Source organism: Sminthopsis crassicaudata, chromosome 1, assembly GCF_048593235.1.
Source record: "Sminthopsis crassicaudata isolate SCR6 chromosome 1, ASM4859323v1, whole genome shotgun sequence".
NCBI lineage: Eukaryota > Metazoa > Chordata > Mammalia > Dasyuromorphia > Dasyuridae > Sminthopsis > Sminthopsis crassicaudata.
Window position 1 is genome coordinate 629,150,431 of NC_133617.1, and position 16,378 is coordinate 629,166,808.

General features: G+C 41.2%; 1 protein-coding gene and 1 long non-coding RNA gene across 6 annotated transcripts in view; one reads left to right on the plus strand and one right to left on the minus strand.

Annotated features, from left to right (window-relative positions):
• Positions 1-1,191: 1,191 nt before the first annotated feature.
• The window catches only part of IL21R (interleukin 21 receptor), a 50,397-nt gene continuing 35,210 nt past the window's right edge, over positions 1,192-16,378 (minus strand). For all 5 annotated transcript variants that reach the window (XM_074282781.1, XM_074282782.1, XM_074282783.1 and 2 more), the window contains one exon: positions 1,192-3,270. In XM_074282781.1, the coding sequence (XP_074138882.1) occupies positions 2,413-3,270 (858 nt within the window). In that variant the 3' untranslated portion in view covers positions 1,192-2,412. The remainder of the gene's footprint in view (positions 3,271-16,378) is intronic.
• On the plus strand, positions 3,656-7,453 carry LOC141551297 (uncharacterized). The gene is made up of 2 exons (XR_012484824.1): positions 3,656-3,924; positions 6,534-7,453. It is a non-coding gene; the product is annotated as an uncharacterized LOC141551297 (long non-coding RNA).

Here is a 16,378-nt window from a genome sequence, read left to right on the forward strand (position 1 = left end):
ATGGTATGATCACTGGAGATTAGCAATGACTTCAAAACGGAGTCAATTTTTATTGTTAACTTTTGTAATGAAATAAAGACACTTCAGATAGGTCAATGTCAGCAAAAGGGGGCTGGGCCCTTGCATCTGAGGTCCTCCCCAAGGTAGCAAGGATGGTACAATTTGCAGGTAGGGTAACAATGTCCCAGGTAGCCACCTGTGACAGAGTAAATAATGCAGAAAGCTGTCAACTCTGTTTATGTCTTGCCTTCCCCAACAGTCTCCCCCTACACTGTGTGGCAAGACTGGGAGCAATGGGTCACTGTGTCAACATCACTTTCCATATCCAGACCCATTGACTTTTTTACTGTATACTTGGGTTGGGGAGAGTGCCGACTAAGGGGAGAGGGAGAGAAGAGGAGAGAAAGAAAGAGAGAAAAAGGGAGGGAGAGGAATGGGAAAGAGAGGGAAAGAGGGAGGAAGAAGAAATAGACACAGAGAGAAAGAAAGAAAAATGGGGAAGGAGATGAGAGTGATACTCGAGGTCCTATGATTTGCTGTTCATCCTACAGAGATTAGATGGAGGACATGTTGAGAACACGAACAATTTAGCCTCTTTTTGTATCCCCAGCAGAAAGCATATAATACTGACACTTAGTACACGCTTAATAAATGTTCCTTGTCCTTTGTTCCCGAAGAGGAGCATGACATCCAAAAGGTGATGTCATGACTTCCAAGTAAATTGGATTTAAGTGATGCGGGGCTATGCAGAGTCACCAGGCTACTCTCTGCTCTGGAGCCATTTGGGTCCAGTGGAAAGATATAGATCAGGAGGACGGGAGAGGGTATCACTCAGCTGGGTGCTGCAGTGAAGAGAACAGCGGACTTGGGACCAGAAAGACCCATCTTCATGAGTTCAAATCCAGCCTAAGTTTAGATAGCACTCATTATATTGCTTAATATTTAATGACTCACTGACTCACTGACCGTAGGAGCCTGGACCTATGAGTATAATGACTAACATGTCACATTTTTAAAGACAATTCCCTTGTGAAGTAGCCAGCTGGTGCAATGGATGGAGCACTAGGTCTGAAATAGGAGGACCTGAGTCCTGATTCAGACTCAGACACTTAACACTTCCTAGCTAGGTGATCCTGGACAAGTCACTTAACCCCAATTGCCTTGCAAAAAACAAAACAAGACTTCTGTTCCTTTTCTCCCGTCTACTATTATTTTTATTACTTTCTGGTTCCATATTTTACATAGGTCCTCCCTCCCGCCCCACCTGCTCATCATTAAGTCTGACCCTCTTCTCACTAGTTTTATTTTCATCAACATGGACGGGGGACACACTTTGGAATGAGGTTTTTAAAACAGGATCAACATGTGAAGACTTTTATTTTCATTAAATCCATTCTCTTGCATCAGCGACTTTCCCGTTCTATGGCAGCCCCACAGAGTAATTCTAGTTACTGCTGGTGTTTTTGCTTGTGTTTTGCACACCTGTGCAAGTCTGTATCTTAACTCAGGTTGTAAGCTCCATGTGAGCGGAAGTCAGTCGTGGACCTTCCATGTGTCACAGAATGTCTGCAGCTCATTTTGCATCGTCTCTGTTTCTTTAAACACCGGCTTCCCTCTCCCATACTACGAACATTTTTCTAAGGCCTCCGATATAGATAGAGGGCATAGGGAAGACTGAAGGAGAGGACCCAAGTCCACTCCTGGGGAACCTGCTCTAATTGTATTCTTCAACAACGGCTAATACGCATCATCAAACCAAGTGAATGTGAACCAAGAGCACACACACACACACACACACACACACACACACACACACACAACGTTTCTGGTTGTAAGGATAGGGACTGAATCACAGTGAATCTGTGATTTCATTGGAATAGGTGACTATACTCCCTTTACCAATATGAGTTGGTACTTTATTGTTTTAGAATGGGAGTGGAGAACTTTTTTTTTTTTCAGCCAAAGGCCATTGGGATATTTATGATATCCTTTGAGGGAAGGCCGTAGGAAATTCTCAGCTTACAGAACTCAAGCAGTGGCAGTCGCTGGTTTTGATTTCACTGGACTTACATAGACCTTGGCCAGATGTTCCCCACCCGTCTTTTAGCACTCTAGGTTAAATAACTTGCCCTATGTCCCATACTCAGAATGGGTCAGACTCGAACCCAGGTCTTTGTGGCTTCAAAGTAGTCACGGTTGTTCCCTGCTGCCTCTTGGGCCCTCTGTCAGTGACATCCAATAATAAAAAAGGGTTGCCCCTGTTCTACTCTGCATCGCCATGTTCCTTTTTTTGATGAATATGTGCCCCATTTTTTTTCTTGAGTGACAGCTGCATGAAGAGTTGATTGACAACAGGTTTTTTTACATTAGTCCTCAGTGACCCCACCTCAGTTTGGGGACCTGCTTAACCTGCTAACTGGTATGTGATCCAGGATCTGGGGAGGCTGGGGGGGAAATCACCCACTGTTTGACATAGCTTCTTGGGGTATCATCCTCAACATAACTGGTGCTTAGAGCTGGGGTGCCTTCCCTTTCCACTGGACTGCCCCCCATGAAGTCACTGTCTAAGGGACTGCCACAGTCAGAACCAGCAAAGCCGCTGTCCACGGTGTCCATATCCAAGCTGACCAGTGGGTGACCAAAAGCTTCTTTCTCTGAGCTGCAGGAGAAATGTGCATAAGGTCCCTGGCCGAAGGGCGTGCCGTCGCCTGAGGGCAGGGAAATAGGGCTTCCTGGATCCCAGTCCTCTGGAGAATGCAGGCAAAGGGCTTCCAGGATACTCCCCATGGGGGCTTCTGGCCAGACTGGAATCCTCCCAGCGCTCTCCATGGAGACCCGGCCAGAGGAGATGATTCTGTCTTCTTTCCCCAAGAGCAGGTCACTAGAGCCCCGTCCGTCAGGCTGGTCACCATCAAGGTTTATTTTGGAGTAGTTGTCATCTCCGTCACAGCCGCGGCCTCTATCCTGAACTAAATGGCTGCAGTCACAGTGAAGCTGACCAGACTCTTTGTCATCCACCACCATCACCGTGTCAAGTGACACGCGGCCATAGGAGTTGTCCTTCCCCTCACCAGACCCTAAGGCAAAGGACCCAATTTCTGTCTTGGAGGGGCCAGGTGAGCGGATTCCACGGTAGCCTGTCTTGGCTTGCCCACCAGCATCAATCAGCTCAATCCCTTTGGTGAGGTGGCTGCCATATACCTCCAGTACCTCGGGATGCACCAGTCCCCAGTCAAATAGATTCAGGGTGTAAGATGTTCCCACCCAGCTCTGCAAAAAGAGACAAGAGTAAATGATGTCATTGCTTTGGGTCCGTGGACCATAATCAAATCAGTATCACTTCTGAAAAGGAGACTTCAATCAACTGCACTGATTCCACCCACCATCCCTATGACTTCCTTAGACTGAAATCCCCATCACTGTCTACCACTCCTTTATATGTACTGTCTCCTTCTATTTGAAAGTAAACTAAGAACCACTTTATTTTTATGTTTCTATCCTTATATTTTATCCTATCCTTTATGTTTCTGTACTTAGCATGGAGCTCGAGCTCACAGGGCTTGAGAAATGCTTTTCCATTCATTCATTCAAAGACTGAAGCAATTAGAAAACAAAGGGGCCTGGTCTCTGGTGGCCAGGGACTTTAAAGGTTTTTAAGGTTTTCCAGACAAAAAATGAAAGTTTAATCAAAGTCCCAGACACCATACAAGATTCAGTTAACCCACCCAGTCATCAGCCTCCACAAAGGACCATAGTTACTGTATCACAGAATGTTCAAGCCAGAAGAAATCTTAGAATATGGAATTTTAGACCTTTAAAACATGGATTATTGGAGTTAAAATAAACTTAGAGATCATCTTTTCCCATCCCCTAATTTCATAATTGAGAAAATTGGGATGCGGTGATTTGTTCAAGATTGTACAGGTAGGAAAACCCATCTATCCTGAATCACAAATCCCTTTCAATAATCCTTGGACGTCCTAGCTAGCCGAGCCCCTAAATGCTGACTCCACCGGTCTTTTCTTAGTCTTTGTCCTTGACCTCTCTGAAGCTTTCCACAAAATTGACAATGGTTTTCTCCTACACAATCTCTCCCCTCTGGGGTTTTGGTGACACTGTTTCCCCTGGTTTTTCTTCTCAAATCCTTCTTGGTGAGTCAGAATTCATGTTCCACACCCTTTGCATGGTTCTATCCCACGGTTCCGATTTGTATTTTCTTTTCCTCTCTTTTTGACCTCTCTTCCTTGATAATCCCATTGACTGATTCCCATATCATTCCTCTGCAGATGACTTCCAAATCTACATATACACAGACCTTATCATTTCTCTCCAGAGCTATAATGCTGAATCATCAACTATCTGCTGGACATTTTCACCTGGAGATCCCAAAGAAACTTCAAATTCTACATGTCCAAGGCAAAAATCATTGTCTCTCGCTCCCCTTAATCCATTTCTTTCCCATTTTGCCAAGTGTTCTCACCATTTATTCTTTTAAGCTCAGATTCAAAAGTCACTCTTCAAGTCCAATCATTTACTAGGTCCTCCTGATTCTACACAACCTTATTTCCATCCCCGTCTCTCTGTGTGAAGTTAAACATGCACTCATAAGGGAAGGCAAAAAATTAAAGATTGGCCTCCAGGTCATTTCAAACGATGCCCCCCAAGAAATTTCAAACTTATCATATCCAAAACAAAAGTTGTCCTATTTCCCAAAGTGAACTTTCTTCCTAATCCCCCTATTTCTGTTGAGAACACCACTATCGTCTTCCCAGTTATCAATCTTGGGGTTTATTCTTGCTTCTTGCTTCTCCCTCACTGTCCTATTTGGTAAGTTATCAAATCATCAACTATATCTTCACAACATCTCAGCCCTTCTCTCCATTCATATCACACTACCTAGTCCAGGAGAGTCTCACAATCATACCTGTTTTTTAGGGCCTTGTCAGCCTTTTCCTATATTGCTGCACTGGCCTACTCATTGTTCTTCCTGCATCAAATCTCTCCTTTTTCCAACCTATCTATCATCCAACTGCCAAAATGGCATTTTTTAAAGCTCTCTCCTGTGATTCCCTATTGCCCTCAGGATAAAGTAGATACTCCTTTTTATGGTATTTAAAATCCTTTATAATCCAGCTCTCATTTTCTAAAGTTGTAGTTTTCTGGCTTCTTTTTCCTTTCTTTCTTTCTTGGCAATTGGGGTAAAGTGACTTGCCCAGGGTCACACAGCTAGGAAGTATTTACTGTCTGGGGCCAGATTTGAACGCAGGTCCTTCTGACTTCAGGGCTGGTGCTCTGTCCACTGCACCACCTAGCTGCCTCCTAGCTCCTGTTTCTTAATGCTCGTTCCTTCTTGTATGTTCTTCCCTAAAAGTCAAGTCAGCTCCTCACGTCCTAGCTGAGAGGGCTCCAGTCCCTATCTTACAGGAAGGCATTCAAGGTTCCAGCTGCTACTTGGAATTCCAAGAAAACTAACACTTAGGTGACATAGTGGATAAGCATGCTGGACTTAAAGTCAAGAATAAATGAGTTCAAAATCTTGCCTCAGATACTTACTATGACACTGGACATTCACTCAACCTTTCTTGGCCTATAAAATAGGAATAAGATTAGCACCAACCTCACCAGATAGTTATTGTCCTTTTTATTATTAAATAAGAACATTTAGAAGAACTCTCCAAGAACATTTGGAACATCTTGAGTTGGGCTTGGGCTTGCAGGACAGTGTGGGGGGGTGTTCTTTAGCATACTGTTTTGCCATTTTGCAAAGTGCTCTGAAGTAAGTGGGAAAATACTATTAACCTGCATTTTATAGATGATGAAAGAGGCTCAAAGAGGACACCTGACTTGTTCAATACACAATAGTCAGCAAAAGGCAGAGCAACAAATTAAACTTTAGATGTGGGTCTAGCATTCTTTCTACTTAAAAATAAGAACAATAATATGAATATACTCTGTGTTTTCTTTATAACAGTCTTGGAAGGTCAATTGCACAAATAACTGGGTGACACCATAGTGTACAGAGCACTGGGCTCGGAGTCAGGAAGACTCATCTTCCTGAGTTTGTCTCATCTCAGACATGAGCTGTATGATCCTGAGCAAGTCACTTAACTCTATTTGCCTCAGCTTCCTGGTTTGTAAAATGAGCTGGAGAAACCACTGGCAAATTACTCCAATGTCTTTGCCAAAAAAACCCCATATGGGTTCACAAAAAAGTCAGACTTGATTGGGGGAAAAAAAAAAAACAAAAAACTAAACTATTGTCCTAGGCTTAGAAAGTGGATGTGATTTCAAAGGATAAACTTACTTGTGGCTAGCATAGTCAGCACTCCAAGGTGGATTTCCTGATTTTATGTCTAGGCTCTTTCAGTCTAAGTTAGGTAAATCATGGGTCAAACTTCTGTCAATCATTTCCATGGTTCTTTCTGTTCTTCTGAATTGTTAGACTTATTTTATGGATAAATAGCTAGAACATTGTCTAAATTTTAAATGCATCTACAGATTTTAACATTATTTTATTTTAAATACATCAATAGTCAAGATGGCAGAGTGATAGATTGGAAGGCAGGCTGGCTCTTCAAATGTGCTTCCAAAGAAGCCAACAACAAAGAGAAACACCAAAGAGAAAAAAAAGGAGCTTAAGAAGCACATACATTTTTTAAATCAACCAAATTATAAAAATGAACAAAGCAGAATGCTGATATAATTTTAAAAAGCTTTACCAATTGAAAGAGCTAAAGCACCAGAAACAATGCAAATGCAAGAAAAAAGAAAAAAAAATAACTCAAGGGATCTAGACATGCATCCATCAACATCTAGACATGGCAAGATGTTATGTTAAAATAAATTAGGCAAGAAATAATTCTAATTTTTAAAAAAAGCTACAAGATCAAATAAAAGAAGAGGTTGAAGAAAATAATTTTTTAAAAAGGAAATCAATCTAAAAGTTTCAAATTCTGAAGCGAAAAAAGATTACAAAAAAATAATGAAGACAAGGATCAATAAAGATAACATAATGGAAAACCTGAGAAAACCTATAGAAAGAATCATCTGCAATAGTTTTATCCCAATGGGAAAGAGAATTACAGTTATTATGGACCAAACAAAGGAAGTCAGGCTTAGAAAATCATTGAATTTCTCCAAGAATTAGAAACCTGGAGCAGAGGTCATCAATCAGAAATCTCATGTCAATAATATCCCATATAATTTGGAAAAATAAAATAATTGGATACATTATTTCAGGAAATCATCAAAGACAATTTTCAGAACTACCAAACATAAGTTGTGATGTTCAAAGAGAAAGACTCCAGAGGACCCTGAGAAGAATCTAGGATTCGAGATATTATGCCCTAAATAAAATTAAAACCCTATAAAAGTTCCTGCTTCAGCTCCTCACTGCCACATTCCATTCGGTCGGCTAGCCTAAAACTCTCCACATTAAAAGATTAAAAACCAATTTCTGTCTTGCCTCAGTTTTTCTGGCATTAAAAAGACTTCTAAACACATGCAACTTAAGCTCCAATATTATGATGGTTTAAAAAAAAAAAAAAAAGCTTCAAGTGACTAGAAGAACAGAAATGATCTACCCAGGAATACACATCAGTATCATAGCAAACTTTAACAAGAATAATTGGAAATATTGGAATATTGCAATATGGAATTAAGAAACCTGGGCCTTGAGCTTAGAATCAAATACTTAGCAAAACCCAGTGCTCTGCTTTATGGGAAGAGTTGAACATTTGAAAAATAATCAACTTTTGAAAAGTTTGCTGAAGGATACCTCCACTTTAAGGAGATCTTTCAACAATAGCTTAACATCTCCTTTTAAAAAGTGAGAACTTAAAACAAGAGTAATTCTTTGCTTAAAAAAAAATATTTCTGATAGAGTGAATAAGACCTGCAAAAAGCCAAGTCCTAATTTCTTGAATTTATTGTAAATAATATAAAAGTCAATCTGCTCCTAGAGCCAAGTAGGGAGAGGCATAGAAGGATTATCTGGTTCTCCTTAAGAGAACCTTTGTTGCAATGGGCCCCAGTTGAATTCTTTGTCAAAACCCTTGCATAAACAAAATTATCATAACCCTACCATTACTATATTCAATCAGAAGGCCAAGCTATAGATGTCAACTCCTGAGATTATTTTTCTCCTATAAAACAACCTACTGGTACCCACTTCTCTCACTCCGGTTCGGAATTTCACCTTATGGCATCTGTCCTCTTGTTAATGAGGAGTTCCACTGGGGAACTTGGTCTGCATCTTTCCTGTTGTTAATCATTAAACTCTCCTTTGGAACTTAGCTTGTTGCCAACAGAATAATAAAATCTTTGCTTGATTTGGAGATGGTTAAGCCTACAAATTCTCTTGAGATGTCTCACAACTCTGGCCCCAAACCCCAATATGTTTTTGGGGTTCCACCCCCACACTCCATCACTTTGAGAGTGTAGTGTAGAAGGCAAATCAGTAAATGTTTCAGAAGAGTATTTCAAAGAAACACATAAGTAGAAGGAAAATCCCATAAAGGGGGTGGGGGAACGATGGGCAAAAGATGAAGGTCCTTTCTTTGAGGGGGAAGTCCAACTTAAAGATATTTACTTCATTTAGGTGCTTTTATTGGCTTTGGATTCATAAGGTAAATAATAAAAATGAGAAAAGTACATTTCCCTTCTTATGAAAAGACAAACCTCACAATTGTAAAGCAGAGTTAAAAATGGACTAAAGTTTCCAATTAAAAATGGAAGAAAAACTAATAAGATAAAAAAAAATCATAAGAGTATAGATGGAGATGTGGAGAGACATTTTACAGATGAGACACTTTATAGATGATACTTGTTCCAAATGTGGAGAGTATGACTTTTGTATCAGTCAAATAAAGCAGAAATCAATAGAACAAAATTGCTGTCTTTGATTATATACAGACAAAATAATTTTGGACAATATCTCTAAAATTAAAATAAAGCAAATACGTTTAGAAAATAAGTTGTCAATAAATGCATCTGAAAAAGTCCTTATGAAGTGGGAGGGGAAACTTTTCCCTTTACTGAAGCTGTGTTCCCTTTAAGATTATCACTCTGAAGCTATGTTCCCTTTGTTGAAACTGTGTTCCCTTTAAAATTAAATTGTGTCCCCTTTTTGATCTGAGAGATCAGGAATCGAGGGGATAAAAACTTCATCACTTACATATTGAATCTATAAGACTGATCTATACCATGAGGCAAATACGGACTCTAGTGAAACAACAGGCAAGGGCCACAAACAGATTATGTTTAAAAGAGGAAATACAAACAGTTAGTAGGAATACCTTAATGTAAAGAAATGCACATCAAGACAATATCAAGACATTGCCCATTGAAACAGTATGAAGTAAGAAAAAAAAATATTCATTGTTGGCAAGGTGAAAAAACGACATTCATAATGAAATAATTTTTGTTATTGTTTGAATCTTTTACTCCATCAATGGGGGGGCTCTCAGTCTGGAAACTCCTTTCACTGGCACAGATATAATTTAGATATAATTTACTATCTTAGAGAATTGCTCTAAACCCCTCAGGGAGGCTAGGTGACAAGCCCAAAACTGCTTACCAATCTGTACAAGTCACTGGACATTTTCTCAATTTTTTCTCAATTCCAAAGTAAACCATCTAACCCACTACTTTTCTGTTGGTGCCATAAAAATAACTATTTGTCAAGGAAACCCAGAAAGACCTATATGCAATGAGGCAAAGCAAGAGCAGGGAAAGCAAAAGAATAATTATATTAACTATTCATAAAAATAGAAAGCAAGTCAAAGGTAGGAGGACCTCAGACATAATTGGAAAGGGACATAAAGAAAATATTTCTTATTTAAGTTGGTTCATTGATGTTGAGTGCTAAGGGTTTGTGTAAGAGCCTATTTCTTTTTTTTTCTGTTTATTTGTCTGTCTACATGGATTCGCTACCACTTCCACCTTTGGTAGGCTCAGTGGACAACAGTGGCCTCCATCTAACCAGAAGGATATGCTGTTGATTACATGAACTCTGTAGCTCCCCAGACCTTGAACTGGGAGAGTTACACTAACCCGCTATTCTGAGAAGTGAGATCAAAGCCATACAATGTACCGGGGATAGTGGACAAAAAATGAAGTGCCTTTCTTTACTGAAAAGTCTTTGTTGTTAGTTATTAAGATTATAACAAAAAAATTAGCTTAAAAAAAAAGTATGAAACTCACTTGGCCCCTACTTGGTTTCCTGTTGTTTGGGGGATTTCCATAGGTTATTTATTGATTGTCTGGTGATTTGATGAATGTTGTTTTGTTCATGAGACTCATAGATTCCTGGGGTTAGGGAAGACTTGAAAAAAGACCCCCGACTCCTGTATATGGGGGTGTATAGAGGTGAAGTGCAGGAAAACCTAAAGCTATGTATCTATCTAAGCTAGTTGCTGGTGAACTGAAGAAAGAAGGGCCGCAGGGCCAGGTTCAGGCCCTGAAACCCAATTTAGAAAGCATCTCTTATCATCTCCACAAGGCATGGCTATTGCCTAGCCCCAGTCCACAAAAAGGCTTACTCCTTACAAGTTCACCCAATCTATCAATGGCTCCCCGACGATCCCCGATTGTACAAGTGTCCATAGCAATGAGTACGGCAGCAGCATCTCCTGTGGGAGAGAGTGTTTGCCTGGGAACAAGAGGCACCATTGTTGTTCCATCTTGGCTACTAACTCATTCTACGATCTTAGACAAATCACTTCTATTCGCCTGGCCGATATTTCCCCACTTTTATACAAGGGGATTGGACTAACCCTCCAACTAACTAACTCACTCCTTGGGGGAAAGGACCGTTTTGGTCTTGTCTTCATATTTCCAGCACTTAGCACAGTGGTCAATATATAACAGGTGCTTAATAAGTGCTTGTTCAAGTAAATTGAATTTCTGCTCTAATATTCTATGATCTGTGGTCAGAGAGCTTTGAACTGAGTGTGTATGTGTTCATAAAATAACGAGGATGGTTTTTATATGTGGTTTATAAAGTCAATCTCATTAGTTATGATCAAACCTCAATTATATAAGTATGTGCCCGTATATGTATTCGTATAAACGTGGAGTTCATAGATCATAAGCAAGAATTCTAAGATCCTTAATTCACTGATACACAAATACAATAATTCAAAGTGTACTTAAACAGGAATTCTCTTACAGGAATATTTCAAACAAATGGTCATCCAATTACTACATGACAAGAAACTCACAGCCTAGGAAGACAATGATGGTGCTCCGTCCCCTCCGTGTAGCTAAGTGACTTCTCAGAACCTTTCCAGTTCTTGACCTACGATAACTAACCTTCTAATGAGGAGTAGGATTGAAGCCCAGACAAAAGGCAGGAATTGGGACTTGGTTATGCTTAATTCCTCCCAGTCTGGAAGGCACAGCAGACTTGGGGTTGTCTGGATTCAAGTCCCCTCTCTAGTGATAGTTTTTCTAGGAGAGAGAGAGAACAACCTGGACCTAGGATTTTAATGGTTGAAGATCTCCCAATGTTGAAACTTCCTTCACCAATGCAGAGGAGCAACTCTTTTATAATTTTTGGTTCTAAAAGATTGTCTGGGATACTGAGAGGTTAAGTAGTATGCATTTCCTTTCTTGTGATAGTAATAATAATAATAATAATGGTAATTATTATTTATTTATAGCAAATATATACGATTATAACATAGTACATATATACATATATTATTATGGTCACTATTATTTAAATAAATGAAACTCTGGTTTATCTGTATCTGGTTTATGCAGGGCTGCACAACCTCACATGGCCTCAGATGTCTCTTCCAGCTCTGAGCACATTGTTTGTGCATTTGAGTATAAAGGAATGGGGGGTGAAGGAGGGGAGGGAGTCACTCATAGCCACTCTGCAGCTCCTGGCAGAACGAATCTGCTTCTTGCCTGGATCTCACCTACATCTCTCTGGATTAGGACAAAAGGCCAGGCTGGTAATGTCACTGACACATATGTGTCCTCATCAAATCCTGTATCAGTATCAGTAAGCAATAATTTGCTAAGTTTTCTGAGGTGACCCCTCTCTTGAATTGATGGAAGGGCCATTGCAGATGGAGAGAGAAGGAACACTCCTCCCAGGGATGTTCAGAAGGTGTCACCTGCCAAGTGATGAGACTTTATGAGAAAACTGGGTTTAGCTCAAGAAACCTGGATTCTAGTCCTAGATCAGCCACTTTTAGACCTTTTGTTTTCTGTAAAATGAGAAAGTTAGGCCCACGATGGCCCATCAGATTCCTCCTGACTCTGACATTCTTGATTCTATGTTTTAAATAGTCTTCATCCCACTTTGTACCCTTAGAGCCTCTCTTCCAGAAGGCATCTGTTGGGTTGACCAGTAGCCTCCTGTCTTTCCATTTTTGACATAGATTACTTGTCTAAGTAGGGCTATGGTCTTCTCACATCAGAACTCTCAGATCAACCAATCAATAGACATTTATTAAGCACCTATTATGTGCCTGCCACTGTGCTTTAGTGATTTACTTTCCTCCTCCAGAATTACTTAGCCTTCAGATGCCTCTTATCTGCTAGGAAGATGAAAACCTAGGGAACAACCCTGCCCCAGACCCTCCCCTCCCTCCCCTATCTAGCACTCTAGAGCCCCTGAAAGATACAGAATGGTCCCAGAACAATTTATCTTGCAATCCACCTACCAGGGAGAGCCCTGTTTTGTGGTGTTTAGTGATAAAATATTTGTAAAGCCTTTAGCACACAGTAGGCCCTTAATAAATGCTTATTCCCTGCCCCCCTTCCTTTCTCCTCGGAGCAGTCAGAAATTTGGAATGGAAAAGCAAAACAAATTGAGAAAAGGCCCCAGTGTCAGAGGTGAAACATCCGGGCCAAGGACACCAGCCTCTGACGGCCTTGCCCCAACAACACCCTTCTGCCAGCTTGAGTAGAGCCGCAATGAGAGGACTTTGAGCCTCATCTTCCCTCTGTGGTCTCTGCTGACTGACTGCTGGATGCTCCAGAAAGCATTTCTCAGTCTTCATTGAGGGGAAGAAGCATCAGTTTGGGCCTCAATAGTCCTGCTTCTGCTGCTACCTTGCTATCTTCTCTTGGGCAAATGCTTCTGATGTGGGTTGTGCTCCCTTTAAGAAACTAATCCTTTCAGACTGATTTATTCCTTTCTGATTCCCAGCCCCTCCTAGGTGATGCATTCAATTCAAGAAGCTAGGACCTTTGATTCACAAATCCTGCCAAAAGCATTCTTTAGAACTCCAATGGGAGATATCTGGGCTCTCACAAGCCCCATCAGATCTGAGCCAACTTGGACTGTCCCAGCCCCCATTCTAATGATCTGCTCAGGTTTCCCAACCCCCATAAAGCAAATTCTAGCCCTTGCTGAAACCCAGGGAGGAGCCAACTTGGGACTCCACCCACAGACTCTTTTAGCTAAATCTCTCCTTATAAAAGAGCCAAGCTGGAGCTCTCTCTTTGCAGAGGCTCCTAACATGGCAGCCAAGGGTCTCTGCCCCCTGGAACTCTGGTCCTGGTGTCTTTTATCTCTACCTTCAACTTTACTAACTAGACTTTACTTCCAAACCCCATAATAAACCTCTCTTATCAATACTTTTCAGATCTATAAATTCATTTACAGGGGATTCTCGTGCCATCACTAGAACTCATCCTTGCGCCGAATCCAAAGGGGTTGCAGGGGAGCTCTATTTGACTCCCTGTGCCCCAAACCTGCCACTAGACCTCAATTAAACCTAATTTCATTTAGATCTAGATCTCATCAACACAAGTAAAAAATCAGAGGCGGAATTAAAAAGTCAAGTAGTTCTGGACTCCAAGGTTAGCGGCTCTTCCTATTACATTGGGCTATATTGACAGAGCTGTTTTATATGGAAATATGGACGGGAAGCAGAAAATTGTTACAAAGCAGTGGCGGGGGATACAAATCAGCCAATTCTCAAGTTCAGAATGAGCTGAGGCCAGTAATGAGATAAAGGGCTTTGTTAGTTATATTGGATGCAAGAGGAAGATCAAAGAAGAAACTGGATTGTGGCTTGGGGTGGATGAGACAATGATAAAGGATGTCAAAGAGAAGGCAGAAGGACCCAGCTCATGTCTTGCTTCTTTTTTCCTTGTCAAGTATAAAAATCTTTGGAGTGAGAATGTGAGAACAAAAATGGCTGTTGAGACAAAGGAATAGAAGAACAAGATAGGTGAGCAGATAAGGAAGGGAGGGAAGAAGGGAAAGAAGGAGGAGAAAAGGAAAGGAGGGGATGAGATGGAAGGAAGGGAGGGAGGGAAGGAAGAGAGAGAGTAGGAGGGAAACAAGCATTTCTTAAGTGCTTACTATGTGCCAAGCATAATGCTAAGTTCTGGATTTGCAAATACAAGTAAAAAGCAAGTCTCTGACTTCATGGAGCTTACCTTTGAATGAGGGAAGACAAACACTAAAGGGATTTGAAAAGGTGGGACGGAGTGGGGTGGAATGTGAAGATAAAGGTACCTGACATGGGAGCATGATTTTCAAGTCCAGAGAAAAACAGGAACAGGGCCAGGAAGAGAATGAAAAGAAGACTCTTAGCTTCTCTTAATGAGTTCATCCCACACATCTGCCAAACTGCTTTCCAAAGGACTGAAAGAATGGATGGATATGATGGCTGAGCTACTGCCAATGACCCCTGAAAAATCATGGGAAAAGGTTACTGTGGTTCAGGATTGGAGGTGGCAAACTGTGCCAGTTTTCAAAGACGGTTCGAGTAAAGAGAAAACCATAGCCTGGGAAGCTTAAATTGGAGTCCCCGACCAATTCTAGGATGCGTTCTCTAAGGGGTGGTTTTTGGTGAGGACCTGGTTATCCAGGAGGGCATTAGCAGAGAAAAGCCCAGCTACTCCAAGGCAAGCTGGGAGGAGCACTGATTAGCCATCTCAGCCAATTATTTACTCCTATTTAGGGCTAATCCACCAGTACTCCTATCTCATAAAGTCTTTCACCTTGTTATAGCTAACTCGTTTTTGGGGTCAATCTGCTAACTTCTCTTGGAATGTAGCAGCTCTTATAATAAAATCTTTGCCCCTTGAGGTCTCTGCCAACAGCTCAGGACAGTGGCCCACAGCCCCAGTATACTTTTGTGGTCAAAACCCCCAAACCTCAATAGTTTGAGAGAAAAGCTGTGTTTGCCAAGAACCAGGGCGACTTCATCAAGAACATGTCACACCAGAACAACCTGCTTTGCTTTTCTGGAAGATAAATCTGGTAGACCGAGGCAAAATTAAAAGCACAGATTTCCACAAAGCTTTTTAGAAAAGCCTTTCTTGTTCTCCTTATGGACTTGATGGAGAAGTAAGTGTGTGTTAAATAATAGCCTAATTAGTCATAATTAACTTAGAACTGGTTGAATGAGTGAATCCATATTCTTATCCATGATTGGATGGAGGCAGGACTGGTGTGCTTGTTCAAATTACAAACGAGACACGATTAGAAGGGAGCAATAACAACATATGTTGAACAACAGACAAATTATCCAAAGTGATTTTGACAGGCCAGAATAAAGACCTGAATTTAATCATATGAAAAAAAATTCAAAATATAAAAATAGTGAACCACACACATGGATTCAAAAATTGACCTGAACAAGTATGGGATGGAAATATGTTTAGCTGGAATGTGTAGCTGATAGGAAAAAAAGATTTGGAGACTCCAGTAAACTAAGTTCAATGAGGCAACGGTTCGGTATGGCAAACAAAAAAGCTGATGTGATCTTAGACTACATTCAGAGGCAAAGAGTCTAGAATGAGGAAGTCCAGAATACTTTTGCCATGCTGTGTATTAGAAAAAGACTAAAAATCATGTCGCATGAGGGTTGCCGGTCACTAAGTAATTTAGAAAAGGTCAGAAGGGGAGAAAGGGCGGCGGATGGGGAAGTGGGAATGATATGAAGCTGGAGGCAAAGTCTCTCCCAGCCTTGGGGGGGGGGGGGGGGGAGTGTCACCATTTTGATGGCGGTGAGCTCCCTTCCTCCTACCTGTCCAGCAATATAAAAAGAGGGGTCAATAATGATGCACTGGGGGCAACCGAGAAGGCCTGAAGTTGGACAAATCATGCATTGTCATCTATAGGTGAAAAAAGCACTTCAGCAACTTGTACTTGAAGCCTTTTCCCGGGCCGGTGCAGAGGGGCTTGCGCGGAGCCATGTCTAATTTTCCTCCCTTTGTCCTCCTTATCTGGCTTTAAGCCTGGGTCAGGTTTTTCCCCAGTTGTTAAAGTCTGACTTCCCACCTACTGGCACTTTTCCACAAAGGGGATGCACTAAGTGTTTGGCTATCTTTTCAAAGCCCAGCCAGCTTCCCCAGCGTCTCTAGAGCCTACAAGGGAGTTAGCTCAGGACAAGCTCTA